General features: G+C 48.0%; 1 protein-coding gene across 2 annotated transcripts; it reads left to right on the top strand.

The window, feature by feature from the left end:
- The first annotated feature begins 379 nt into the window (after positions 1-379).
- LOC146053835 (interleukin-10 receptor subunit beta-like) lies at positions 380-23,362 on the top strand. Of its 2 annotated transcripts, none has more exons than XM_083168046.1 (7): positions 380-957; positions 10,367-10,490; positions 12,403-12,569; positions 17,776-17,936; positions 19,344-19,494; positions 20,738-20,895; positions 21,133-23,362. In XM_083168046.1, the coding sequence occupies exons 1-7, from the start codon at positions 912-914 to the stop codon at positions 21,250-21,252; spliced, it is 927 nt and encodes a 308-aa protein (XP_083024172.1). In that variant the 5' UTR covers positions 380-911; the 3' UTR covers positions 21,253-23,362. The 2 variants fall into 2 exon arrangements, with proteins under 2 accessions (XP_083024172.1, XP_083024173.1); XM_083168047.1 differs by lacking the exon at positions 380-957 and adding an exon at positions 10,149-10,169.
- Positions 23,363-27,866: the final 4,504 nt, after the last annotated feature.

Genomic DNA, 27,866 nt, shown 5'->3' with positions numbered 1-27,866 from the left:
GACAGATTTTAAAGTGGTGAAGATAGTTTAGCAGTAAGAGTAAGATAAATGGGGTGAGAGAGAAAAAAGATAGGTAGAGAGAATATAAGGAATATTAGAACTCTAACACAGGCTAATAATTGTCTGTACTCAACAGTCCAACGTTTCCTGAAGCAAAAGGCAGAATCTTCTGGAAGCAAGAACATCACCCCATCAATCTCCACCTCTGACCTCAAGCAGCCTATCCTGGACCGTCATTCAAATCAACCGGCCCGTCAATCAAGACAAGCCGAACCCCCGGGCCCAGATCCAGTGTGTGAGCTAAGGATTCCTGCCAATAGCCAGGTGAGTTTATGCTGTTTTCAGCCAGACAAGCTGGCTTCTACAGTCTTTCCATGTTTAAACCCTGTCAACCTTTTGCCTGTCGACCTTTTGACCCTGTCAACCTTTAACAGTCGACCATATGACTGTCTATCTTGAGTCATTCTATGATCAGTCCGGATACCGGTTTATGCAACTTATCAGAGTAATTTCTTCAAACTTCAATCATTATTTAAAAATAAAAATGAAAAGAAACCAAATCCTTAAAACACAGATAAATAAAAGCTGCTGCCTAATAGGTGAGTGTAATACAGTGTACTAGTGTAATGGTGTAATACTGCCATCCAGGACATGTATATAATATCAGGCAGCCGTTCCTTATACAGTGACTGTGTATATGATGTGTGTGTAGGTCAGCCAGGAGCCCGAGAGTGCAGCAGGTTACGTGAGACAGACAGAGAGTGCTGTCAGCAGTCTCCTCCCCACTGTTGTGTTTTCCTGTAACTCTGTATATTCCCCACATCTGAAAATGAGGAAGTGACAGCAGTGTGACGAGCACACACTACACACCGCAGCACACTACACATCGCAGCACACTACACAGCCTCACCATGCATCACTATGGACTTCTCATCTTTGTCTGTGTCTGGTTGTCAGGTGAGTTGTGTTATTTATCGTTGTGTCACTGCTACCTCATACTTACCTACCTGACCCTCTTCACGAGGGAGAAAATGCTCTGTTCCTGGGCTTCCCTGGTAATGTATGATTGCCAGCACCTGTGGTGAAACTTCTTTCTTATCAATTACATACCCTCCAACAGTACCGATTTAGCCGGTACAGTACCGTTTTTTAACGGCCTGTACCGGCTAAAACCCTCTGTACCGATTGTACTGATTTTTAGCTGCACTCCAGTGCAGCGCTTGACAGTGATACAGGAACCGCCTCCCGCGGCCGCCTTCAACTCTCTCTCAGCCGAGGACTCTGGGAGGTGTAGTATACACACCACCATCTGTTCAGCTGAGAGAGCTTGAGTCCACCAAAAAGGACTGCAAATCCTGAGGTAACCCAGGGGGGAACGCGGCGGTCCCGCCTCCCCCTGCTCAGGGTGCTGCAGCGGGATCAATGTCAGCCTGTGTGGAGTGTGCACAGGGACAATGAATCACCGGTGCAGCAGCAGAGGAACGGTGCCGGGTGGGGACGTAGGGCTACCCTGGTAAGGTGATTTGCACGAGCTGTGTGACACGTGCTGCTGCCACTTACAAACAGAGTAAGGAGGGGGCACGCTGGGCATCAACGGGATGCTGTCTCCACAGGACGGTGCTGGGGGAAATGTGCAGGATCGCCCATTACATACCCTCCAACTGACCGTACCATTAAAAGTATAGGAGAGGGGGCTTGGCCACGCCCCTTTTACCAGCGGCCACGCCCCCTTTGCGATTGTGTACCGAGTTCTCCCACTCAAATGTTGGAGGGTATGCAATTACCTGGCTCCCTACAGGTGATGGCAATCATACATTACCAGGGAAGCACAGGAACAGAGCATTTTCTCCCTCATGGAGAGGGTCAGGTAGGCAAGTATGTGCTACCTGCAGTAGGTAAGATTAATAATAAGAACGCATTAGCCTAATGAGCAGCATTGTCTTTGGGCCTGATTCTCCGGGCTATTATTTACTAAAATGTGGGTTTTATAGAAGGGCAAATGCTGTCCATAACAACCAATCAGATTGTAGAGATTATCTTCAAGAACATCTCCGCTTCTATAAACCTGAGGGCCAGATGTATCGAGTTTCAAAAAGCGATAAAATGGAGAGTGATAGACAGCCAGCCAATCAGCTCCTACCTATCATTTTTCAAACCCGGCCTGTAGCAAGGCAGGTAGGAGCTGATTGGCTGGTTGTTTATCACTCTCCATTTTATCGCTTTGTGAAGCTTGATACATCTGGCCCTATATCCCTAAATAGGGAGCAAGAATGGGCTTTGAATATAAATGGTTTAACACCATCAATGTTTTTGTTCTGATGGTAGTGTTTTTACCGTCCGATAGTGGCTTTCCAATGGTAATGATTCGATGGTGTCACGATGGTTACCATTTTAAAATGTATGTGTCACATCCCTGGAAATGCCTGGGCACCCTTTGTTTCACAGACACTCCCAGTGAAGGCTGGTTACTCGTGCATTCGCGATATGAACCTTACTTATGCACAGTTGAACGATAATTGGTATGCGCAAAAAATCGCCTAACATCAATTTTTCGAGAATCAACAATCCATGCTGAAATAGGCTCAGCGTGTGAGCCTGGCAGAATCTTACCCCAACAGACTTACAGTTCCATTTACCATAGATTGCATATACAATGTGATATGGGCGGTATCTACCATCCAGGATGGCATTGTCATAAGCTGTCGTATCGGTGGGATGCATCTTCCTGGACTGGGCTCCCTGCGATCTGCTGTGCCAGGTACCGGGGGTCTGGGCATGTGCGGTTAGGGCTAACTCCACTGATGAACTGCCCTGCTGAGTTTGTGGTATGTAGCCCACCATAGACTACAATGGATGTCGGTAGAAAGCTATGGGGGATGCGGCTGCGGGCTAGACAGGAGGCATTGCAGCAGGTATCAGAGATTCCTACTTAGGTCACTCCTAGATACATTCGGGAAGTATTTAATATTTGCGGATTAGCCACAAATTTTCAATGTTAAATGGGCCCCTTAGGGATCTATGGGGGAATTCAATTGTTTTTCCCTGTGGACGCCACTAGATGGCACCTGGTGGAGCATCTGGTTAATGCGTTTTATAGTTCTGTTCAGTATTAGGTCATGTAATCTTAATTTTCTGCAATGCTATCCAGTATTGGCTGTGGCCCGGTGTGTTAAGTGCGGAGGTGAAGGCAGGGGCGGATTTAGGGATGAGGGCGCCCCTAGGCAAAGCAATAATGTTTACTAAGTATGACAGTTTATAGGGGCAGTATCTGCATGTCCTATCCATTTACACTCTATTTAAGATGGAATATAGTACAGTACAGTGGATATTTTGCAGTTATTGGTACATTTTGGGCTGACAGTACTATCACAGACATCCAAGTGCCGCCCCCAAACATGTGCCGCCCCTAGGCCGGTGCCTCACATGCCTAATGGGAAATTCGGCTCTGGGTGAAGGCCGGTCTTTCCTGGCAATAGTGTAACTGACCATCGATAGTGTCATACTATGCAATGGATGACCATTGATAGTCGCCCATTTTTTGGACTGATTGGCCTGTGGGCCAAGCAAAACACGGGGTGGGGCTTCACGGGTTTCGGGGAGGACAATATAAAAACGAAACTGTTAGTTTATACTTGACATCGAAGGAAGGAAACCATATGTTTCTCCCCAATCAATGGCAAAACTATTTGACATCGGCCATAAACCCTCAATGATAAACCCTCAATGATTTCTAATTACCGATGGCCATTCCTAAGGCAAGCCTGCCTATATGTTATATGTCACATCCAGAGCAAGAACCATGAGGCCTTTAATTGGATAATAAGGACACAGCCCATTCTGCGCACACGGCAAATTAGGACATAGCACAAGCATCCAAGTCTCGCTGCTGGCAACTATCTCCCTGGTGTCGTACAAGGTATTTCAGAGATTGGGTAAAAACTGTCCCAGGTACCCCCCGGTCTGGACACCCCCTAGAGGGAAACGTGCACTACAAGCTCCAGAATGGCAGAGTTTGATGAATATAGCCTGTCTCTGGTCCGGCGTTCCAGTGTCCGGTCCGGCGTTCCGGGGCTGTTCCGGTTTTTACCTAGTCCCGGTATTTCAGCCCTCACATTTGCGAATTTGCGGCATGGCTCCCTACAAAATATATATATATATGTGACTTCACTGTACTACTTGGTATGTACTACAGTACTGGCTATACCGCCTACAGCTTCTCTACCTATTACTGACAATTTTTTTATATCGGTTACATTTTAAAACCATAGACAGCCTCCTGTAACACCGGTTACTCACAGTCCAATAAGGGTCCAATTTTTTTTGCCTGAAGAGATAAAGGAATTTCTGCAGTGAAAGGTGTGTTTGACCCTGGAGGCAAGACCCTGTTATCGTTTTCAGAACGCCAACTTAATTTCCAAATCATAACTTTTTCATGTTTCTACAAGCACCTCATTATATTCAGTCAAAACCTAGTCCCATGTTCTCTGAGAATGAGCCTCCACAATTTACTTGTCCTGACAAAGGATTGTACCTATAACATTGTATATTTTCACACAACTCTGCGAGTGTCTTTGAGAGACAAATTATGGTGTACAACATTAGAAAGATGGAAAAATGACATCCCCAATATAGAAGGAACTGATTTTATCATAGATAATATGTTAAACTCTTTCTCCATTCAGAAAGTGCATTTTAACCACTTCAGGGGTATGCCTGGAAATTTTCCGGGATTAGCTGCGCTGCCGCCGCGTGCTGTCACGGAATATTTCCAGGCATACCACCAATATGAAGGTGTGCACCAGTGGTGCCAGCAGCTGTGCACCACTTGGGCATCATCTCTCCAGGCCCCCCCATAGTGTTAGCAGCACCTCCCTCCCCTCCTGTCGCTCCCCCTCGCCCCTCCGATCTGTACACCGGAGGTCCCTGCTGCTGCCCCCGCTGCCATTTGCTGCAGTGAGCAGGCGGCAGGCTCAAGGATGTTCGGCGTGGCTAGGGTGAACTCGGGAGTTCGGGTGCCCGAGTCCTCTCGAGCTGCCCTGAACATCCCCGAGCCTGCCACCTCACTGTCTGCTGTGAATGGCGGCTGGGGCAGCGACAGGGGAGCTCCGGCGTACAATCGCCGGAGCGGAGATGAGGAGGAGGAGGGGGGAGCAACGGGGGGAGGGGGCTGTACGTTTTGTGGTGGGTTTTGCTAGGGCAAGACTCTTCAGAGGGCTTAGATTGCCCCCAACCAAAGATCCCATATACAGGGGGAGTCGGGTGTAGTCTAAACTGTAATATGGGGTCGGCTACCTTCTTCCACAATATGTGGACATGTGGAAAGGTTTCCAGATTTTGACACAAACTTTTGATACCAGGGTTACGTTACGTTAAAAATCCTATGGCCTGTTTATTTTGGGAATTTTCTAACTGGCCGTCTATTACAAACAGGTCTGAAATTATACCGGTCGTATAAGTCATATTGACCATTGCCAAAAAGCAGATATTAATTAATTGGATTAAATGTTCTACCCCCTCCTTTTAGTACAGTGCGCTGTGTTGAAAGTCGGCTCCTGACTCCTTCCCCAGGACACCTGCCCATGCTGACCAGCCACGGGGATAATGCTTTGGCCGCGGGACCTTATATAATAAGTGTCCCCCGGCTGTGGCATTACCCTGCTGGCTGGTTGGGTCTGGTGCTGGTTCTTAAAATACGGGGGACCCCTAGTCATTTTGTCCCCCGTATTTTGGGAACCAGCGCTGGACCTTGAGCCTGGTGCTGGTTTCATTAAATCAAGGGAACCCCTATTTGTTTGTCCCTCTGATTTTATGATACCAGCACCGGCTTTTTGAGCCCGGGGCTGGTTATGCTTAGGAGGGGGGCCGCACGCCCTTTTTTTTTTTTTTTACTATTTTTTTACAACAGAACCATGCACAGATCTCAATGATGTTTCTGATAAAATCGCCAGTCAGAACCTGGTCTATTTTTTTTTGCAATTTTTAGTAACCTTTACTAAAAATCGCAACCCATTAAATATGCGAGTTTTATCCTTTTTAATGGGAAAACATCTGGATGCGATTTTTAGTCTAACTAAAAATCGCACCTTTAAAAAATGCGATTTTTGCCGCAAATCGCACCCTATAAAGTATGCGATTTTCGGGAAATGCCCGAAAACGGCATATTTTGCGGAAAAAATCGCAAAAAAAAAAACACGCCTCCCATTACATTTCGCCCCTGGTGTGCGAAGGGGGGGGCTGTATCACCATTCGCTCCTGAGCGAGTCAACTAGAATAAGGGCCTATGTACTCTTCCTGCATGATGGATTAACTGATGTCTCAGTACTGAAATACTGAAATACCCTCCCAAGTAATGAGGCCTCCTTATGTGATATGTTCTGATCTAGATCTTGATAGTCGTTGTTTTTTGGGTCTGGTGTTTCTTCCTCCCCTCCCTCTCCCCTTCCCCAAATTCTCATATTGGTTTACTATATGTGTTATGCTTTAGTGATATTCTCTTTTTTTCTGTATATGTAGCAGATGCAAATACTGTATTTTATGTATACAGATGTTGATATACAACCTTTGTATTTTTATATGATTACTTTTTATCTGATTTAGGGATTTTGTTAGTACATTTGAAATGCCAATGTATTCTATATATTCTATATTTTATTGAAGTGTTTTCTCTATATGTTAAGCAATAAAAATAGTTTATTTATAAAAAAAAAAAAAAAAAAGTATATAAAATAATGTAAAAGATATAGCCAGCTTCTCTTACCTCTGTGGAGGAGGGGGGCTGCCGCAATGCGAGCCCCCTTCTGTTGCCATCCTCCGCTGTGCTCGTGGTCCCAGCCGCCACGGCAATCCTGGTCCCAGCAGCCGGTCCCCGCCAGCGCATGCACAGTGGCTTCTTGGATACTGCGCATGCACTGGCCCTAGACTCTATGGGCTGCATTTAGGGATGCCAATCCCAGGGCATTTTTTCAATCCCGGGATTGAAAAATGCTCAATCCTGGGATTCCCAGGATCCCGGGATTGGCATCCCTAATACAGTTCTGCTCCACACATACCCACCCCCACACCGGCCGACCCGCACATTTACTTACATTAGCGGGCGTGCGGCCGGCCGGGGTGGGTTCGGAGGTGCACGGTGCCTCCAGGCTCGTGCACCTCCTTCTTAGCAGGCAGGCCGGAGAATGAAGAGGCAGGGCAGGCCGGAAAGGAGGCGAGCGGGCAGAGGCAGGCGGCCGTGCGGAGGAGACTGGAAGGGGGCGGGCACAGCAGAAGGCTGCGCAGCGTGACCTCTACCATACCTCCCAACTCTGTGAAGATAAGAATAGGGACACTCGCGCGGCGCATCTTATACAAATTAGGGCGCCCCCCCCTTTTTTGGCCGTGAATAGACGCTGTGCGAATAGTCCTCGCACTGCTCATGCGCATAACCTGTTTTTTAATGGCTGCCGCTCAGCAGCCCATGTAGAGGCGTCTTGGAGGGAGGAAACACCTCCCAGTGGGACTGCCTTCAGTGACTGGCAGGTTGGACTTCCAATAGAAAGACACTGCCAGTCACAGTGCCAGAGCAGTCTCACAGTGGCTTCACTTAGGCAGAGAACAGTGGTGGATTTTACCTGGGTAAAAACCGCCACTGGTTATAGCTTTACCACAACCAAAACCTAACACATTAATGAAATGTCATCACATAGGTCATTAGAACATACGCGTATAGTATTGGGGAACATAGTATGGGTAATGGGTGTTAACGGCGACAAAAGGGCTCATTAACACCCTGTCCGCTGTTAACCCTTTGAGTGCTAAGTGAATTTGTCAAAATTGGTGTCAAAATTGCCAAGCAAACATTTTTGTTCATCATAACGACCTGTAATGTTACATTATATGGGAAATATAATCTTTTTTTACACAACATTTTTTTATTTGAATTTATATAACAAATGTGAGCGACGCTGGCATTTTTAGCTGATATTTTGCACATCCCTCACTGAGATGTTGGCACCCAAAGGGTTAAGAATCAGTCGGTCAATCAATCAATTATTAGTGATGTCTCCTACTTAAATTAAACCTTTACAGCATTTTGCTATAAAGCCATAATTATAATTTGGTATTAAGGGGGTGATTCAGGTTTGATCGGTCCTCTGCCAATTTGCTGCGGACCGATGTTCCGGGTCTGTGCATGCATATATAGGCCGCTGTATGAACGATCACACTGGCCAAGGCGTTCGCACAGAGGGTGGTGGACGCATAGGGACGTTTCCTGGGCATTCCCACAAAAATGGCGGGTGCACCCGGGAAAACGCTGGGCGTCCCCATGCAAACGCAGGCGGGTTGAAGCCTCCAAGAGGCCAGCGGATAGTGTCACATGACGTTATCACCCGCCCCAAATACTGGCATGTCCTTGGCAAATAAAAGTCAGGCTACTTTAAATTTTATTTGCGAATGGTTCAAAAAAATAATAATTTGCCAGTCGGCAACCATCGAATGATTATTCGCACATACGCCCGCTTGCGAATAGATTTGTTAATGTAAAAATCCATTTGCAGGCATTTGGATCGGTGAAGGGGGGCGGGCGTCCGTTCCCCCAGTGGGCGGCGTTTACTCGCTCTTTCGGCAGTAAAAAATGCTGCTTATCGAGCGGGTCTGAATCAGGCCGTAATTACTTATTTGAAGAACGGAATGGCTGAGACAGGCATGTAGTGGGTTTAACATCCCAGGCTGTGATGACCTTAGTGAAGCATGTGACTCGGCATCCAATAAGGGTGCAGGGATGGCAAAGTTAGCTGTGGATATGAGCTGCAGGAAGAGGAGGAGCCTCCCCCTTTTTCCTGAGTTTCCCGCCTTTCCTCCCCTTTATTTGGATGTGGGTGGGTGTGTCTTTGCGTTGGCTGTTTGGCTGGAAAGAACGTCAGGTTAATTGATTTAAGGTCTTCATTAAACGATGATTTGTTCTATATAGTTGGTTTTCGGTGCGCTCACCTTCGTTGATTATAGGCCTTCACTGGATGACCCAGTCGGGGACAGCGACACCAACCGGACGGGTGAGCAGTCAATGTAGAAAGCTGAGCAGATATGGCTTGTTGTTAGGATATTTGTTGATTGGGTAGGATAGTTGTGGGTGGAGCTTAAATAATTAGCCGTTCTTTCTTGGCCACCATTAATTATTTACAATCAATTAAATTAGTTTAATAATAAATACAGCTAACACTTTCTGCCAAACCTAGAGTCGTTATTTCAGGTTTAAGTTAAGTGTTAATGATCATGCAAACACAAGGTCACACATCAGCTGCTAGGATGTTTAATAAACTCCACACAGACATAGGCATTCATCCACACTCACTCCACTTATCTAAGAAATAAAGACGCGTACAACTGAATGGGCTTAAAGGGGACGGCTTATTTATTTTGAGCAGGGGCGGCCTATTTGAATCTAACTAAAATTTATGTCCCTGCTCTAACTAAGGTGGCGGGCAAAGAACGGCATGCAAAATAAATAACATTGCTGTAAAATAACAAAGTAATAAAAATAACAAACTCCGGATCTAAGGGCCTCCTGCCCTTAATTGCCAAGGACCGGCCACCTGCCAGCGTCCAAGACAACGGCTCAATTATGAAGCGGACTTTTCAAAAGGGGCCAATTGCCCTTAAGGTCAGGGGGTTGACCTTCTGCTTCTGCCCCTGACCTCGCAAATATCACTAAGGCAGAGCTCACCACTCTGCCCGAGTCATCAAAAAATTGGGCCACCTGCCCTAAACTACAAATGTCCGCATAAATTTACGCTATCCGAAGTAGATGATCGTTAAGGTCCAGATGCGGGCCCACCTGGATCGGTGATGCCCACATCTCGACATCAACCACCAGCTAAGTGTAAATACAGCTCTAATTTAACTACCGTTCTTTCCGCCAAGACAAATAAGCCGACAACAACTAACGAATAAATGCAAACGACTTCTCAAAAACTAATTCTAACTAATAATTGGGGCGGGCGGGAGGGCAACGTTCCCTGAAGCAAGAGACAGAATCTTCTGGAAGCAAGAACATCACCCCATCAATCTCCACCTCTGACCTCAACCAGCCTATCCTGAACCGTCATTCAAATCAGCCAACCCGTCAATCAAGATAAGCCGAACCCCCGGGCCCAGATCAAGTGTGTGAGCTAAGGATTCCTGCCAATAGCCAGGTGAGTTTATGCTGTTTTCAGCCAGACAAGCTGGCTTCTACAGTCTTAACAAGAGTAGCTGATAGCATGATACTGATACTGCAGATACTGCATGATACTGATACTGCAGATACTGCATGATACTGATACTGCATGATACTGTGCAGATACTATGACACCTGCAGACTGATCTGTTAATGGTTTTGTGCACAATACAGGTTTTGGAGAAGTACCTCCGCCCGTCAATGTCACCATGGACTCTGTGAACTTCAAGAACATTTTACGATGGAACCCAACACCTGGCCTGGGTGACAATGTGACATACAGGGTGCAGTATAAACCGTGCGTGCTAAATGTCTTTTTACTTTAATTCATACTAAAGGAAGGAACATATGCAAAATAAAATATTATTTTCTATGATGTCATGGGGCTAGATTCTCTAAGCTTCAAAAGTGATAAAATGGAGAGTGATAAACAGCCAGCCAATCAGCTCCTACCTGCCATGTCACAGACTGTGTTTGAAAAATGTCAGTCAGGAGCTGATTGGCTGGTTGTTTATCACTCTCCATTTTATCACTTTTGAAGCTTAGAGAATCTGGTTCATGATCTGCTCATGAGGGAAATGTACAGTATCAGTTATGGACCTATTCATTATATCAAACCCCCAACATGACCCTCTCCAGGAGGGACACAATGCTCTGCTCCTGGACTTTTCTCTTCATTCATGATCGCCATCACCTGTGGTGAAACACCTTTCTTATTAGTTAACCTGTTCAATACAGGTGATGGCAATCATGCATTGATGCCCCTTTCAGACCGCACATATTACTCGATATTTTGCGGTTTTTTTTACCGTTTCAAAACGTTAATATGTGCAGTCTGAAAAGTCCACAGTGAATTTACTGATTTAAAAAAAATGGTACTTGGAAACGGTGAAAAAAGCAGGGTCTACCTGTTTCAGACCTGTTTTTTTTTTTTTTGCAGTCTGAACTGGTCTGAAATGGTATTTAGGACCCAGCCAATAGTAAGCACAAGCTGGTCCTGCTCTGTGCATATCTAATGAGCGGGACCCGCTAGTGCAGTGAATATTTAATGAGCGGGACCCGCTAGTGCAGTGAATATTTAATGAGCGGGTCCCCGCCCTCTTCATATCTAATGAGCGGGACCCGCTAGTGCAGTGAATATTTAATGAGCGGGTCCTCGCCCCCTTCATATCTAATGAGCGGGACCCGCTAGTGCAGTGAATATTTAATGAGCGGGTCTCCGCCCCCTTCATGGGACGTGCACGTTGGCCTGTATTGATTTTATTTATTTGTGGAGTATATTTCCATAGATTTATGTGTGGTTAGCAGCGCAGAGCACACCACTTCCCCTTTTTTCCTTTTCTAGTACTAAATTCTGTGGGTACAGGCAATCCCCACAGGTGTGAACTGCAGCAGCTGCCACCTACATGTTGATTCCACTAAAATTTGATTGAGAGCGCTGGGGTTCCTACCGACTGTGCTTTTGGTTTATCCCCAAACTCACAGCCTGTAAGGATTTTTTTCTACACTCCGCCCCCTTCATATCTAACAAGCGGGACCCGCTAGTGCAGTGAATATTTAATGAGCGTGTCCCCGCCCTCTTCATATCTAACGAGCGGGACCCGCTAGTGCAGTGAATATTTAATGAGCGGGTCCTCGCCCCCTTCATATCTAATGAGCGGGACCCGCTAGTGCAGTGAATATCTAATGAGCGGGTCCCCGCCCCCTGCATATGGAATAACAGGCTCACCATCTAATGATTTTTACCCTGGGCACGCACCAGTCATCGCATCAGAGTTGCCAGAGACTTACACTTCCCCTAAAACGCTCAGGCTCTCCTAGTGTTTTTCCGGACACTCCCACTATTTTCTTAGGCACGCCTAGCATTTGTCTCTCCCACTAAACGACCAGTTACCACCACCAAGCTCCTACTTCCTGTCAATCACCGTGCAAACGGCTAGCAAATAGAAAAAAAATAGCAGTATTTCAGCGCAAGCAGGCCTTGCGCAATCATACTACGGTCCGTACACATGCCGTGCGATCAGGTGTGAATTGCCCCCATTGTACTGGTGTTTACAATCCGATACAGTGAAATGTTAAAGAAAGCTATTTTTTATGACTTTATTTTGAGCAGAAAGTCCATATAAACTGCTGCATGTACATGACATATTTACAGTACAGCGGGTGATATCCTGCCAGCAATATAAATGGAAACATTCTTCTCTTTTCAGGAACTGGATAAGCACAAAGTCCACGTACAATGAAGTGTGTCTCAGCAGTCAGATATACTGTGACCTGACAAGGATTACATACAACTCTACTGTGCGAGTCAGAGTGGAGTTAGATGACAGCATGGTATCGGATTGGGCGGAAATCACCTTTGACCCCTTCACACAAAGTAAGTGGTCTTTATAGAGTCTATGGGCCTGATTCAGACATGATATCAAGGGCAGGGCTGCAGGTCGGGCAGATGTAACTAGCATGGCAATTGATGGCAATTGTGAAACCGTCCATCGATGGTGGCATAACATGCAATGGATGATATTGATGGTTGACCTATGGTTTTGGTTGGTTTTACCAGCCGGTGCTGACACAGAGGGTAAAGGAGTGTGTGCCTGTGTTGCGGGCATGTCAGGAGCAAATTGTGTTCTGGGGGCACAAGGAGGCAATGGGGCTGAATGTTGGGGTGTATGATGGTTAGTAGGGGGCATAGAGAGGGGTGGCTGAGGTGGGGGGGGGGGTGTGTTGGGTAGCAGGGGGCATAGAGTGGGGTGCCTGAGGCAGGGGGTGTGTGATGGTTAGCAGGGGGCATAGAGAGGGGTGGCTGAGGCAGGGTGTGTGTGATGGGTAGCAGGGAGCATAGAGTGGGGTGGCTGAGGCAGGGTGTGTGTGATGGGTAGCAGGGAGCATAGAGTGTGGTGGCTGAGGTGGAGGGTGTGTGTTGGGTAGCAGGGGGCATAGAGTGGGGTGCCTGAGACAGGGGGTGTGTGATGGGTAGCATGGGGCATAGAGAGGGGTGGCTGAGGCAGGGTGTGTGATGGGTAGAAGGAGGCATAGAGTGGGGTGGCTGAGGCAGGGGGTGTGTGATGGGTAGCAGGGGGCATGGATTGGGGTGGCTGAGGCAGGGGGTGTGTGATGGGGAGCAGGGGGCATAGAGTGGGGTGCCTGAGACAGGGGGTGTGTGATGGGTAGCAGGGGGCATAGAGTGGGGTGGCTGATGCAGGGGGGGTGTGATGGGGAGCAGGGGGCATAGAGTGGGGTGGCTGAGGCAGGGGGGGTGTGATGGGGAGCAGGGGGCATAGAGTGGGGTGGCTGAGGCAGGGGGTGTGTGATGGTTAGCATGGGGCATAGAGTGGGGTACCTGAGGCAGGGGTGTGTGATGGGTAGCAGGAGGCATAGAGTGAGGTGGCTGAGGCAGGGGGGGTGTGATGGGTAGCAGGGGGCATAGAGTGAGGTGGCTGAGGCAGGGGGGGTGTGATGGGTAGCAGGGGGCATAGAGTGGGGTGGCTGAGGCAGAGGGTGCATGATGGGTAGCAGGGGGCATAGAGTGAGGTGGCTGAGGCAGGGGGGGTGTGATGGGGAGCAGGGGGCATAGAGTGGGGTGGCTGAGGCAGAGGGTGCATGATGGGTAGCAGGGGGCATAGAGTGAGGTGGCTGAGGCAGGGGGTGTGTGATGGGTAGCAGGGGGCATAGAGTGGGGTGGCTGAGGCAGGAGGTGTGTGATGGGTAGCAGGGTGCATAGAATGGGGTGGCTGAGGCAGGAGGTGTGTGATGGGGAGCAGGGGGCATAGAATGGGGTAGCTGAGGCAGGGGGTGTGTGATGGGTAGCAGTAGGCATAGAGTGGGGTGATTGAGGCAGGGGGTGCGTGATGGGTAGCAGGGGGCATAGAGTGGGGTGGCTGAGGCAGGGGGTGTGTGATGGGGAGCAGGGGGCATAGAGTGGGGTGGCTGAGGCAGGGGCTGTGTGATGGGTAGCAGGGGGCATAGACTAAGGCAGGGTGTGTGATGGGGAGCAGGGGGCATAGAGTGTGGTGGCTGAGGCAGGGTGTGTGTGATGGGGAGCAGGGGGCATAGAGTGTGGTGGCTGAGGCAGGGGTGTGTGATGGGGAGCAGGGGGCATAGAGTGGGGTGGCTGAGGCAGGGGGTGTGTGTGATTGGGAGCAGGGGGCATAGAGTGGGGTGGCTGTGGCAGGGGGTGTGTGATGGGGAGCAGGGGGCATAGAGTGGGGTGGCTGAGGCAGGGGGTGTGTGTGATTGGGAGCAGGGGGCATAGAGTGGGGTGGCTGTGGCAGGGGGTGTGTGATGGGGAGCAGGGGGCATAGAGTGGGGTGGCTGAGGCAGGGGGTGTGTGTGATTGGGAGCAGGGGGCATAGAGTGGGGTGGCTGTGGCAGGGGGTGTGTGATGGGGAGCAGGGGGCATAGAGTGGGGTGGCTGAGGCAGGGGGTGTGTGATGGGGAGCAGGGGGCATAGACTGAGGCAGGGTGTGTGATTGGGAGCAGGGGGCATAGAGTAGGGTGGCTGTGGCAGGGGGTGTGTGATGGGGAGCAGGGGGCATAGAGTGGGGTGGCTGTGGCAGGGGGTGTGTGATGGGGAGCAGGGGGCATAGAGTGGGGTGGCTGAGGCAGGGGGTGTGTGTGATTGGGAGCAGGGGGCATAGAGTGGGGTGGCTGTGGCAGGGGGTGTGTGATGGGGAGCAGGGGGCATAGAGTGGGGTGGCTGAGGCAGGGGGTGTGTGTGATGGGGAGCAGGGGGCATAGACTGAGGCAGGGTGTGTGATTGGGAGCAGGGGGCATAGAGTGGGGTGGCTGTGGCAGGGGGTGTGTGATGGGGAGCAGGGGGCATAGAGTGGGGTGGCTGAGGCAGGGGGTGTGTGTGATGGGGAGCAGGGGGCATAGAGTGAGGTGGCTGAGACAGGGGTGTGTGATGGGGAGCAGGGGGCATAGACTAAGGCAGGGTGTGTGATGGTGAGCAGGGGGCATAGAGTGTGGTGGCTGAGGCAGGGTGTGTGTGATGGGGAGCAGGGGGCATAGAGTGTGGTGGCTGAGGCAGGGGTGTGTGATGGGGAGCAGGGGGCATAGTGTGGGGTGGCTGAGGCAGGGGGTGTGTGTGATGGGGAGCAGGGGGCATAGACTGAGGCAGGGTGTGTGATTGGGAGCAGGGGGCATAGAGTGGGGTGGCTGTGGCAGGGGGTGTGTGATGGGGAGCAGGGGGCATAGAGTGGGGTGGCTGAGGCAGGGGGTGTGTGTGATGGGGAGCAGGGGGCATAGAGTGAGGTGGCTGAGACAGGGGTGTGTGATGGGGAGCAGGGGGCATAGACTAAGGCAGGGTGTGTGATGGGGAGCAGGGGGCATAGAGTGTGGTGGCTGAGGCAGGGTGTGTGTGATGGGGAGCAGGGGGCATAGAGTGTGGTGGCTGAGGCAGGGGTGTGTGATGGGGAGCAGGGGGCATAGAGTGGGGTGGCTGAGGCAGGGGGTGTGTGTGATTGGGAGCAGGGGGCATAGAGTGGGGTGGCTGTGGCAGGGGGTGTGTGATGGGGAGCAGGGGGCATAGAGTGGGGTGGCTGAGGCAGGGGGTGTGTGTGATTGGGAGCAGGGGGCATAGAGTGGGGTGGCTGTGGCAGGGGGTGTGTGATGGGGAGCAGGGGGCATAGAGTGGAGTGGCTGAGGCAGGGGGTGTGTGTGATGGGGAGCAGGGGGCATAGACTGAGGCAGGGTGTGTGATTGGGAGCAGGGGGCATAGAGTGGGGTGGCTGAGGCAGGGTGTGTGTGATGGGGAGCAGGGGGCATAGAGTGTGGTGGCTGAGGCAGGGGTGTGTGATGGGGAGCAGGGGGCATAGAGTGGGGTGGCTGAGGCAGGGGGTGTGTGTGATTGGGAGCAGGGGGCATAGAGTGGGGTGGCTGTGGCAGGGGGTGTGTGATGGGGAGCAGGGGGCATAGAGTGGGGTGGCTGAGGCAGGGGGTGTGTGTGATTGGGAGCAGGGGGCATAGAGTGGGGTGGCTGTGGCAGGGGGTGTGTGATGGGGAGCAGGGGGCATAGAGTGGGGTGGCTGAGGCAGGGGGTGTGTGTGATGGGGAGCAGGGGGCATAGACTGAGGCAGGGTGTGTGATTGGGAGCAGGGGGCATAGAGTGGGGTGGCTGTGGCAGGGGGTGTGTGATGGGGAGCAGGGGGCATAGAGTGGGGTGGCTGTGGCAGGGGGTGTGTGATGGGGAGCAGGGGGCATAGAGTGGGGTGGCTGAGGCAGGGGGTGTGTGTGATGGGGAGCAGGGGGCATAGAGTGAGGTGGCTGAGACAGGGGTGTGTGATGGGGAGCAGGGGGCATAGACTGAGGCAGGGTGTGTGATTGGGAGCAGGGGGCATAGAGTGGGGTGGCTGAGGCAGGGTGCATGTGTGATGGGTAGCAGGGGGCATAGAGTGGGTGGCTGAGGCAGGGTGTGTGTGATGGGTAGCAGGGGGCATAGAGTGGGGTGGCTGAGGCAGGGGGTGTGTGATGGGTAGCAGGGGGCATAGAGTGTGGTGGCTGAGGCAGGGTGTGTGATGGGGAGCAGGTGGCATAGAGTGGGGTGGCTGAGGCAGGGGGTGTGAGATGGGCAGCAGGGGGCATAGAGTGGGGTGGCTGAGGCAGGGAGTGTGTGATGGGCAGCAGGGGGCATGGAGTGGGGTGGCTGAGGCAGGGGGTGTGTGATGGTAAGCAGGGGACATAGAGTGAGGTGGCTGAGACAGGGGTGTGTGATGGGGAGCAGGGGGCATAGACTGAGGCAGGGTGTGTGATTGGGAGCAGGGGGCATAGAGTGGGGTGGCTGAGGCAGGGTGCATGTGTGATGGGTAGCAGGGGGCATAGAGTGGGTGGCTGAGGCAGGGTGTGTGTGATGGGTAGCAGGGGGCATAGAGTGGGGTGGCTGAGGCAGGGGGTGTGTGATGGGTAGCAGGGGGCATAGAGTGTGGTGGCTGAGGCAGGGTGTGTGATGGGGAGCAGGTGGCATAGAGTGGGGTGGCTGAGGCAGGGGGTGTGTGATGGGCAGCAGGGGGCATAGAGTGGGGTGGCTGAGGCAGGGAGTGTGTGATGGGCAGCAGGGGGCATGGAGTGGGGTGGCTGAGGCAGGGGGTGTGTGATGGTAAGCAGGGGACATAGAGTGGGATGGCTGATGCAGGGGGTGTGTGTTGGGTAGCAGAGGACATGCAATGGGACACGTTGCAAATTAAAACTGGACAACTTTCTTATTGAGGGTAATATTCTTACTGGCTGTGGAACTGGAGAAACTGGATTAATACCCAGAATCCCGATATTTCCCTCATTTTTACCATTTCATTTTAAACTAGCCCAGTTCCCGATAACAGTTTCTTTGCCAGGACCATAAATAAAGCACAAGGTCAAACACCTAATGCAGCTAGACTTGATCTTCATATGGCCCTTTTGCGTACTAATTCATGGGTCAGGAGGGGGCGCAAGTCCGATGGAATCTTGTCACATTGGCAGAGCTTTTGATGTAGTGCCCAGTCTCTCTCTTCTGTCAGGAGGGGTTTCTTGGTACTCAGACCCCCCCCCCCCCCCCCCCCTGCGTGCACTCCAGCCCTGTGTAAGCTGAAAGCTGTTTCTGTTTCCAGCGACAATCGGCCCGCCGGTAGTAAAAGTCTCCTCGAGGTCAGGATACCTGGATGTCAGTTTCCATGGTCCCAGGGCGGAATCCGATGGTACCTTACTGAAGGATAAATACTGGAAGTTTATGTATAGGATAGAATACTGGAAGGAATTAGACCCTACCCATGTAAGTAACCATGTAATCCGAGGGAACATGCTCCTTTTATAAATCAGGACCTTTGATAACACAATTAATACGTTTTTGATGCATGTATCTGCTGTCGAGATGCGCTATTGGTCGACAGACAAAAGGTTGTCATGAAAAAGGTAGACGTGAGTTTTTAATTGTTTTTTCCCCTAAAAAAAAAGGCCCCAAGATTTCTAGTGGCGACCCTGGGTGTCTAGACATGCGATTCGGCCCAATTTCACTGACCGATCCATCCCAATTGGGTGAAATCAGGCCCAAATCGCATAGTGTATGGAACAGAGAGCAGCTGTCAAAAGGAAGAGACAGGAGCCTTACCATAAAGTGGGAGATTGTGAGCTTAGAAAGTGCATTACTGTTTCTATTATGTCTGTGTATTTATTTATTATATGTTTAACCTTTTCCTGACCACTTATCTTATGTAAACTTTTGAAAGAGCCTGTACTATAGTCCATCTGTACTATTAAATATCAATACTGTATTCCACACAGTATCCAGTGTATAAAAAGACCAATTTTCGGCTGGTGGTTCATTAGCAAAGGCACAATCACTCTCTAATGGACAAAAGAGGTGCACTGCAGGTGGGGCTGATGTAACATGTGCAGAAAGTAAGATTCAGGTGTTTTATTGTTTCTGTGCAGGGTAAATACTGGCTGCTTTATTTTTACACTGCAATATAGATATCAGTTTGAAGTACACCCCACCCAACTCTCTCTGCACATGCTACATGTTACATCAACCCCACCTGCAGTGCATATGGTTTTGTCAATTAGAGAGTGATTGTGCCTTTGCGAGTGAATCAGAATCCCAACTGCATCTGTATACAAACATGAATTAGGCCCACAGCTGGTCCGCGCATAAGTGAGCAATTCAGCCATATTGTGGGGGCCAAACTGTTCCAGTGGTGCATTGAACATCCAATGAAAATCAAGCCCATATTAAGTGCCATTGGTGCAGCAGGTTCAGTGCACCGAGGGGCCCTAAGGACTGAGATGCCCAATGCTGCTCTTGTCACCCTCTTCCTGTCACCAACTGTTTTCCCCTGTCACACTCTGCCGCCTCTCCCTGTCACCCACTGCTATCTTGCATATAGTAAACTTGAGTTGAGGTGGTGGAGGTGGGGGTCCAAATTATATTTTTGCACCTGGGCTCACCACCCACATTTTGCCACTGTTAAGTGCAGACCATTGTAATTATTCCAATATCCATATCAATTCCAGTATAATTTTCCGTGAAAATAGCAATTTGAGAAAATAAAATCCTGTGTTTATTTTTTGGGAGGTTTTTCTTTGTGTATATATATATTTTTCCCTCATGGGGCCCATTGGATAATTATAAATGAGTTCCTGTCTTGTAATTTGTACTTCATGTGTAAAAATCATTTTCCAGGTTAAAGTCATGACCACTTCCCAAAACTATGAAATTTTGACCAAATTAGATAAATGGACCACGTACTGTCTTAAAGTCCAAGGGTACGCTCCGAGTGATCACCATGTCGGCCGGTTCAGCCCGGTGGTCTGTGCGAGAACCACAGATGATGGTAAGCAATCTGACGTATAGCTATAAGCGTAACACAGAAAAAAACGCTGTGCACATACATGTTTGGGCTTGGGGACAGATTTATTAACAATTTTAATACTAAAATAATGTAAAAAAGGGTGCGTTCACATCCATGTCACATTATTTGTGTGTCACCGGAATTTATTAAAGGGCTTTTACACAGTTTTCATGAAAAACTGCCCCAAACCTCTTAACTGGATTTTTTAGATAACCAGATCACATTTCCCATACTTACTATAGGAAATGCGATCTGGTGGAATGTAGTAAAAAAAAAAAAATGTTTTTTTAAATGCAGAAGTGAGCCATGTCATAATGGGATGTGGTTTGCAGATGGTCAATAACGTGGGAAAGGTGGACATTAAAAAGGGTCGACATGAGTTTTTCACATTTGTTTGCCAAAACAGGTGTTTTTTTTTATACTTTACTATCCAAGTAGACATAGCGTTAGATTATACAATCAATGAAGCATGGCAAGCAAAGCAGTACACTTATAACGTGTCCATGCCAACGTAAATTGACATGGATACCCAAAAAAACTGTGAAAACCTCTTGTTGACCTGTTCCTTGTCGACCTATTGTTTGTTTTGACCTTTTGACCTTTTTATGTGTCGACTTATGGCCTGCTGACCAATAGTGGTCAACTTATTGCATACCCTCCAACATGACCCATTCCATTAGGTACAAAAGGCTCTGTTCCTGGACTTCCCTGCCAGTGGCAGTTACAGAGGTTGGACTTCAGCACAGTCCAATATTCAAAGTGTGGGGGGGGGGGGGCAGAGCCGAATTTCCCATTAGGCACGTGAGGCACCGGCCTAGGGGCGGCACATGTTTGGGGGCGGCACTTGGATGCCTGTGATAGTACTGTCAGCCCAAAATGTACCAATAACTGCAAAATATCCACTGTACTGTACTATATTCCATCTTAAATAGAGTGTAAATGGATAGGACATGCAGATACTGCCCCTATAAACTGTCCTACTTAGTAAACATTATTGTTGTGCCTAGGGGTGCCCTCATCCCTAAATCCGCCCCAGGGGGGGGGGGGGGTCACATCAACTGCCAGTGACAGGACAGAGATGTGTGGAGTGGCAGTTGGTGTGGCTCCCCTTTTTGAATATTGGACTATGCTGCAGCCCCAACTCTGCAACAGAAAGGTTCCATAATTTGTGAATACAGTCTAATTATCGCACGTAACAGCTGCTGACACTCTGTATGATCTACAGGTAGAATATCGCCATGGAAATTAGCGGTGGTGTTCTTTGGATCTTTGCTCATTACAACGGTTGCATCCTTAATCATCGCTTTTGTCATATTTAAGGCATATAGGATAACACTCTACCTATTGTATCCATCTTATTCCTTCCCGGAGCATCTAAAAGAGGTTTGTACATTACCCTGCATTGAATGACTTTAAGGCAGGCCTGTCCAAACTATGGCCCTGTTGTTAAACTACACATCCCAGCGTGCCTTGCCACAGTTTTAGCATTTCCTAATAGGAACATTGTGGCAAGGCATGATGGGAATTGTAGTTTCACAACAGCTGGAGGGTTTGGAAATGCCTGCTTTAAGGGCTGCTGAAATATGTTCCATATACTTAACTTATTACTCTTCCTTCCAGTATTTAAGCAGGCCGTTCTATAGCACCCTGTTCCTGCCAACGGTACCCAGTGAGGAGTGCGGGGAATCCTGTGAGCAGCTGACGTTTGTATCGGAAGAGAAGGACAATAAGGAGGAGTGAAGTTAGCAGTCCATTGCCAAATGAAAGTGAACAATGGCCACTGAAGCTTTTAACAAGATGTAATAATTTAACACAACTGTTAAATTATAATACATCATTTAACAGTTGTGTTCATTATGTATTATTAACTGTAAGAAAACAATGTTTGTATATATTTGTTGAATAACACTAATTCCAATGACCTCAGGTGACAGTCATAGTGCTGGCAGCCATTTTGTTGGCAGAAGCAGCATGAGTACCGTATACAGACTGACCGTTCGCTAAGAAGAGCTGGTATCACCAATGTCTGAGGTACTTTTGGTCACTGGTTCCTTTCCTAGACAAGTCACTCTTATTTATATTAGTTATGGACATAAAATGTCTGTATACTTTACAATATTATGGGGTATGGGTTACTATTGTCAGCAGATTACTGCGGCTGCTATGGGGACAATGACAAGAATGTTCTGAATACTCACTAGGGATGGCCATCGTTGCTATTGCCATCGATGGTTGCCATCGATGGCAATATCGCAACAGGCCATCGATGGTGCTTAACTATGCAATGGATGGCCATCGATATTTTTACCTATCGATGGGCATCCATTTTGTTTGACTGATTGGCCTGTAGGCCAATGAAAACATGGGGGCAGGGTTTTGTGGGTGTGGGGGGCGGAGCTATGCTCCCTGTACCGGCACGTAAAAAAAAAAAGAAGCAAAACATCGGTTTTGCTGTGCCATCGATGGAGGGAAACCATCTGGTTCTCCCCCATTGATAGCAAAAGTATTCGACATCGGCCATAAACCATCAATTATTTTGAATCATCGATGGTCGATGGCCATCCCTCATACTCACTATATGGGTTTCCTGTCACAATAATCTTAATGGAAAATGATACTACAAGCTGAATACTGCGATAGCCAACAAAATGGCCGCCTCCGCTACAGGCAGCAGTTACACATTTATCAAACAATATTTGCGGCTAATTCCCGAAAACACCAGATTCGGAGGTTAGCCGCAAATAATAAGCATCACCAGAATGTACTAAAGGGGGACCACAGCAGGACTCTCCAATCCCTGCTGCAACCCCCCTGCACCGCCACCACCTGCATCCTCCATAAAAACCTATGGGGGGATGCGAAGCTGCCCGATGTATCAACATCACACAACCCAGCTTCGCATCCCTGGGATGGCGATAGCCCATCGTAGCCTATAGACTACTGATCGCACTACTGCCGGGTCAGTGGCGGTCAGCGGGGTCGTCGGGGGGGGGGGGGGGCTCCGGCTGTTGTGAAGCTACAATTCCCATCATGCCTTGCCACGGTTTTGCTATTAGGGAATGCTAAAACGATGGCAAGGCATGCTGGGATGTGTAGTTTCACAACAGCTGGAGGGCCACATTTTGGACATGCCTGACCTATGATATTGCCAATGTCAGTTATACGCGTTACCAGCCAGCACTGGTGGTACTATACCAGGGGAACCCGCAGACAGGGGTTTGTGGTGACAGCGCTAGGAGTCTATGTACTAAGCTAAAGTACCAACCCGCTCCTGGCTTTTTTATAAACACAGCCTGTAACATGGCAGCTTGCAGCTTATTTTGGGATACTTTATCCCTCTCCAAGGCTTTAGTACATCTGCCCCTAGGTCTATTCTTAGCACCCCTGGATGTGGGAAATAAGATTCAACTATAATGATCCTGGTTCACTACAGGCTGCAACAAGCTCCGGACACCTTTATACAGTTGGACTTGCTGTAACTTGTAGAACAACAAGCCCCAGCATTCCCATAGCTTCCATGAACGGGTTCTCACAAGGACGTTTTAAGAGAGGTGGAGCCCCGCGTGCAGCCTCCTGTGCCCGGTCGACCTTCAGTGGTCATCCTAGTGCATGTCGACATAAATAGGACCTGGTGACGGATGGGTATTGTGCCCACCACGCTGCATGCCCAGACCACTGTGCGCTTGGGACATTCACTTTGCTGGGATGGCGATAACGCTATGGAAATCGTGTCAGCAGGATATGAGGATTGAATGATAATTAACCCCTTGCGATCATCTTATTTGCAATATTATTAATTGATATATCCATGCAATTTCAGTAAAACTTTATACAACTTTTTTTTTTTAAAGATATTAAATGTATTTTCCAAAACATTTTGTGATCGTTGCTTGATTGAGTCAAATTTATTATTACTTATTAAGCTTAGAATGAAGCTGGACTGGAAATCACGGAATATGTATTTCCAGTCAGCGAGCTGATAAGTGTTTATATATAAGCACTGGATACAAAGGTTCCAGGAAGAGGCTTGTTGTACACTGGCAGGTTTGTACTTGTATATTGTCTGGTGATTACACCAAGGGAAAATTTACAGTACAAACATCCATGGGGGAAATTTGTATTCAACTATAGCCAGTAATCAGCGGTCTTGTACAGTAAACAGTGAGCAACAAGTGGCTGATAAAAATAGCGTTATGGGGGCTCCGCCCCTGCTATACAATGCAGAAAAGGCAGACACTGTATAATGGGGAGGGGGCAGGGCTATAATGAAGCAATTCAGCGTGAATCATAGTTGCCTATGCTACGCATTCTGCAGGAGGCTCCCTGTCATAGCAGCAATCTCCCTCTCTCCCTCATTAGTCTAGCAATCTCCCTCATGTCACCTAGCCCACATTACACTGTTACATCATAGTTACCTCCCCTCCTGCATTCTGCAGGAGGCTCCCTGTCATAGCAGCAATCTCCCTCTCTCTCTCTCATTAGTCTAGCAATCTCCCTCATGTCACCTAGCCTACATTTCACTGTTACATCATAGTTACCTCTCCTGCTGCATTCTGCAGGAGACTCCATGACATAGCAGCAATCTCCCTCTCTCCCTCTCTCCCTCATTAGTCTAGCAATCTCCCTCATGTCACCTAGCCCACATTACACTGTTACATCATAGTTACCTCCCCTCCTGCATTCTGCAGGAGGTTCCCTGAAATAGCAGCAATATCCCCCTCTCCCTCATTAGTCTAGCAATCTCCCTCATTTCCCCTAGCCCACATTACATCATAGTTACCTCCCCTCCTGCATTCTGCAGGAGACTCCCTGACAAAGCAGCAATCTCCCTCTCTCCCTGATTAGTCTAGCAATCTCCCTCATGTCACCTAGCCCACATTACATGGTTTAGTCATAGTTACCTACCCCTCCTGCATTCTGCAGGAGACTCCCTGACATAGCAGCAATCTCCCTCTCTCCCTCATTAGTCTAGCAATCTCCCTCATGTCACCTAGCCCACATTACACTGTCACATTTTTAGGGGAAAAAGGAATGAGAGACAGATACATTTACACTGAATCATCAGCACCATTTCCCAGAACTTTATCAAGTATAGTAGCTCTTACAAAGGGGCCCATTTATCATGTGATCTGAGGGGAATATTACTGCCCAGAATCACATTGTAAAATGCTATCATATCACCCCTATGTATCACCTGCTAGGCGCAGGGACAGGGTGCCAAATAGAACACGTCCCTGTGATGCACGGAGCCGGAAGCCTGGGGATCTGTGCATGCGCAGTTATACGCTGACCGCACTGCCGCCGGGGCAGGCTACAATGGGTTATCGCCATATCATATCTATGGAGGATGCGGCCGGCCGCGGTGAAGGAGGAATCGCAGCAGGGATCGGAGATTCCTGCTGTGGTCCCCTGTGATACATTAGGGTGATACTTAATATTTGATTTAGCCGCAAATATTACTTGGCAAATGCGTCCCTAACTGCTTTGGGGATCATCTACATTTGGATATGTCATTTTACAAGCTTCCTCTCAGATGTAGCAGTACACACCCACGCTTCTAGGTGCCACGTTCACAATCTCTTTTCACAATCTTTCCATATATGGAACTAGACACACCCTTTGGGTGGAGCATGACATGCCCCCTCAATGGGGCGTGGTGCAAAATTCTACCACCAACTATAATCTCCCTGAAACTAGTTTTCAAAAATAGGCAAGTATGGCGTGAATAACGTAATTAAGTCCCCCATTTGTACTCTGTTGTACACTGCCAAGGGGGGTTGTGGAGGGCTGGCGAGTAAAGCCAGAGGGACGATTTTCAGGAGCCTTCTCGTCATCCTTGGTAAGGGTAGGAAAACAGGCTTTGGTCCTAAGGTACTCCTGACAGGTCATGTTTTCTAGAATTCTTTAATCATGCACTGGTGGTTTAATTGTGCGGGTTCAGATTTAATCGTTATTATTGTTAATTAAGGCAAATTCGAATCTTTCTTATTGGCCACCCAAAACATAACAGCTGGCTATCCAATAAGAAGAAAGGGATTGGCTGTGCACTACAAATCAGAAAGCTACCAGAGCATACAATGGGTCAGATTCTCTAAGCTTCAAAAGTGATAAAATGGAGAGTGATAAACAGCCAGCCAATCAGCTCCTGCCCGCCATGTCACAGACTGTGTTTGAAAAATATCAGACAGGAGCTGATTGGCTGGTTGTTTACCTCTCTCCATATTATCACTTTGGAAGCTTAGTGGATCTGGTCCAATATGTTTTGACCTAATATTTGAGCAGCAGTCAAATGTGGGTACTCAAAAACCACATGAAAACAGAAAGATATAAAGAGGGGAGACTGCGCTAGAAAGAATAGCAAATTTTATAAAAATGAACACTTAAAACAAATATACATACAGATAGTTACACTTCATTCACCCTGTGATTTGCATGACATTTAAATTCATTGCAGACTTATTGTGTATTTTAGAAAAATTGCCTTATTTTTTATTTTATTTTGTCTGTACCTGTATGTATATATGTGGTTTTTTTTTTTGAATAACTTTTTATTGGTATTTGTAAATGACAAACAAATATTAAACAATAAAGGTTGTTGTAAAACAGTCCTTGAGTCTAACATAGTTGGATAAAATAGGCTTTCCAGCCAGGCATTACAAAATATATATTAGATCATATCTAAATATATCACAACACAACACTGATCTAATCTGAAGTGACCGGTTGAACGGAGCTTTGCTAGCTCAAGGTTATACTTAACTATATATTTTTTTTTTTCTTTTTAATTATCTAAACAACAACCCTGTGGGGAAAACTGATTATATTTGTGATGATGAAAGGAGGGAGGGGGGGGGACTAGAGGTAAGAGAGGGGAAGAGAGAAAGATTAGCGGGGGGGGGAGGGGGGGGGGTGTATTGTGTCGTCAGGTTTTTCAGCCCACTTTACCTCCGCGTCTCCATCAAGAGATTCAGCCCCGTTTGCTGTTAGGAAAAATAAGGTTTCTACAATCTGGTTTAGTATAAACATTGATAAGTCTTCATAACTCTCGGGATGAAAATAGGTTTGCTGTGAGAAAGGAATAAAGTCCAATTTGGCTCAAGTGGTTGTTGTAGTCGAGGAGGGATGTAATATCGATTTCCAAGTAATTAGATCGCTTGATTGGAGAATCTTAAGTCTATCAGCTGGTGAGAGCGTAGAGATATATGGGTCCCATTTTTTATGGAAACTGTTAGTAGAGGCGTTTGGTACAGTCAACAATGTCTTTTTATCAAAGTATAAATGTTGGAGCATCATGGTATGGAGTTGACCCATGGAGGGGGCCGTCTTGACAATCCAATGTTTTAATATTAGTTTTTTCGCGACCGTAAATATCATGGATAACATATGAATTAAAGGAATAACCTTAGGATCGTGATCCCAGTCATTAAATATCAAACATAGGCTAGCTTTAGGAGACAATTGTAAGTTTAAGGAAAAATGTGAATTTATGAAGACATAAATTTTAAACCAGAACCTCCTAATCTTAGGACATTCCCATAAACAATGTAGGAAATCGGCTCGAGATCTCCCGCATCTGGAACAGTGGGCATCTACAGTGGGGTCAAAATATGATCTGGTAGACGGTGGCATATAGGCCCTATGTATGGATTTTATATGGACATCTTGAAGATATGAGGATCCTAGTATTTTGAGTGAGGAGGCAAAATTTGTGAGTAATAGCTCGGCGGAGTCTATAGAAGGCACATCTCTTTTCCAGGCATTGACAAGGGATTGAAAGGATGTGGACGCATGTAGGCCCACCATTGGGGCATAAACATGTTTTAACTTGTATGGGGAGTTCGCCCAACGTAGTAGGAGTTTCTTAATTGTGTTTGGTGATGCGGAGTCAGGTTGACCCTGACACAGTGACAGCACAAAATGTCTGGCCTGCAAGAACATAAAAAAATGGGAGTTTGGGAGAGCAAATCTCTCCTTTAGTGTGTCGAAGGAGCATATCGAGCCCCCTGGATCGAAAATTTGGTTCGCCGCGCACAGTCCCCTCTCCTTCCACTGGCGAAAGAGATTATTAGTTAATGAGGGAGGGAAAGATGGGTTCCCCCAAAAGGTGGTATGTGTTGAAGATGTGTGGTTCAGACCTAGTTTTTTATGAAGTTTTGTCCAAGCTAGATATGTGTCTCGGAATAGGAGGTGGTTGAACACTGCAGGTGGTATAAAAGATTTTTTGGAATGTAATAGGGCATTAAGTGAATATGGAAAAAATACCTCTGAGTCTAAGGTATAATCCGTATAGGTGTTGCGTTCAAGGATCCAGTCTGCTGCACATCGGGACAGGATAGCTAAGGAGTAGGTGGGAA

This window comes from Crinia signifera, unplaced genomic scaffold (assembly GCF_055691185.1).
Source record: "Crinia signifera unplaced genomic scaffold, ASM5569118v1 HAP2_SCAFFOLD_218, whole genome shotgun sequence".
NCBI classification, from domain to species: Eukaryota; Metazoa; Chordata; class Amphibia; order Anura; family Myobatrachidae; genus Crinia; species Crinia signifera.
This window is presented reverse-complemented; position numbering and strand designations above follow the sequence as displayed.

Bases quoted from the DNA above. Each gene is read 5' to 3' on its own strand.
- LOC146053835 (XM_083168046.1), top strand. From the start codon at position 912: ATGCATCACTATGGACTTCTCATCTTTGTCTGTGTCTGGTTGTCAG. The intron at 10,491-12,402 runs GTGCGTGCTAAA...TTCTCTTTTCAG, and splicing joins TACAGGGTGCAGTATAAACC to GAACTGGATAAGCACAAAGT. The intron at 20,896-21,132 runs GTTTGTACATTA...TCTTCCTTCCAG, and splicing joins TCCCGGAGCATCTAAAAGAG to TATTTAAGCAGGCCGTTCTA.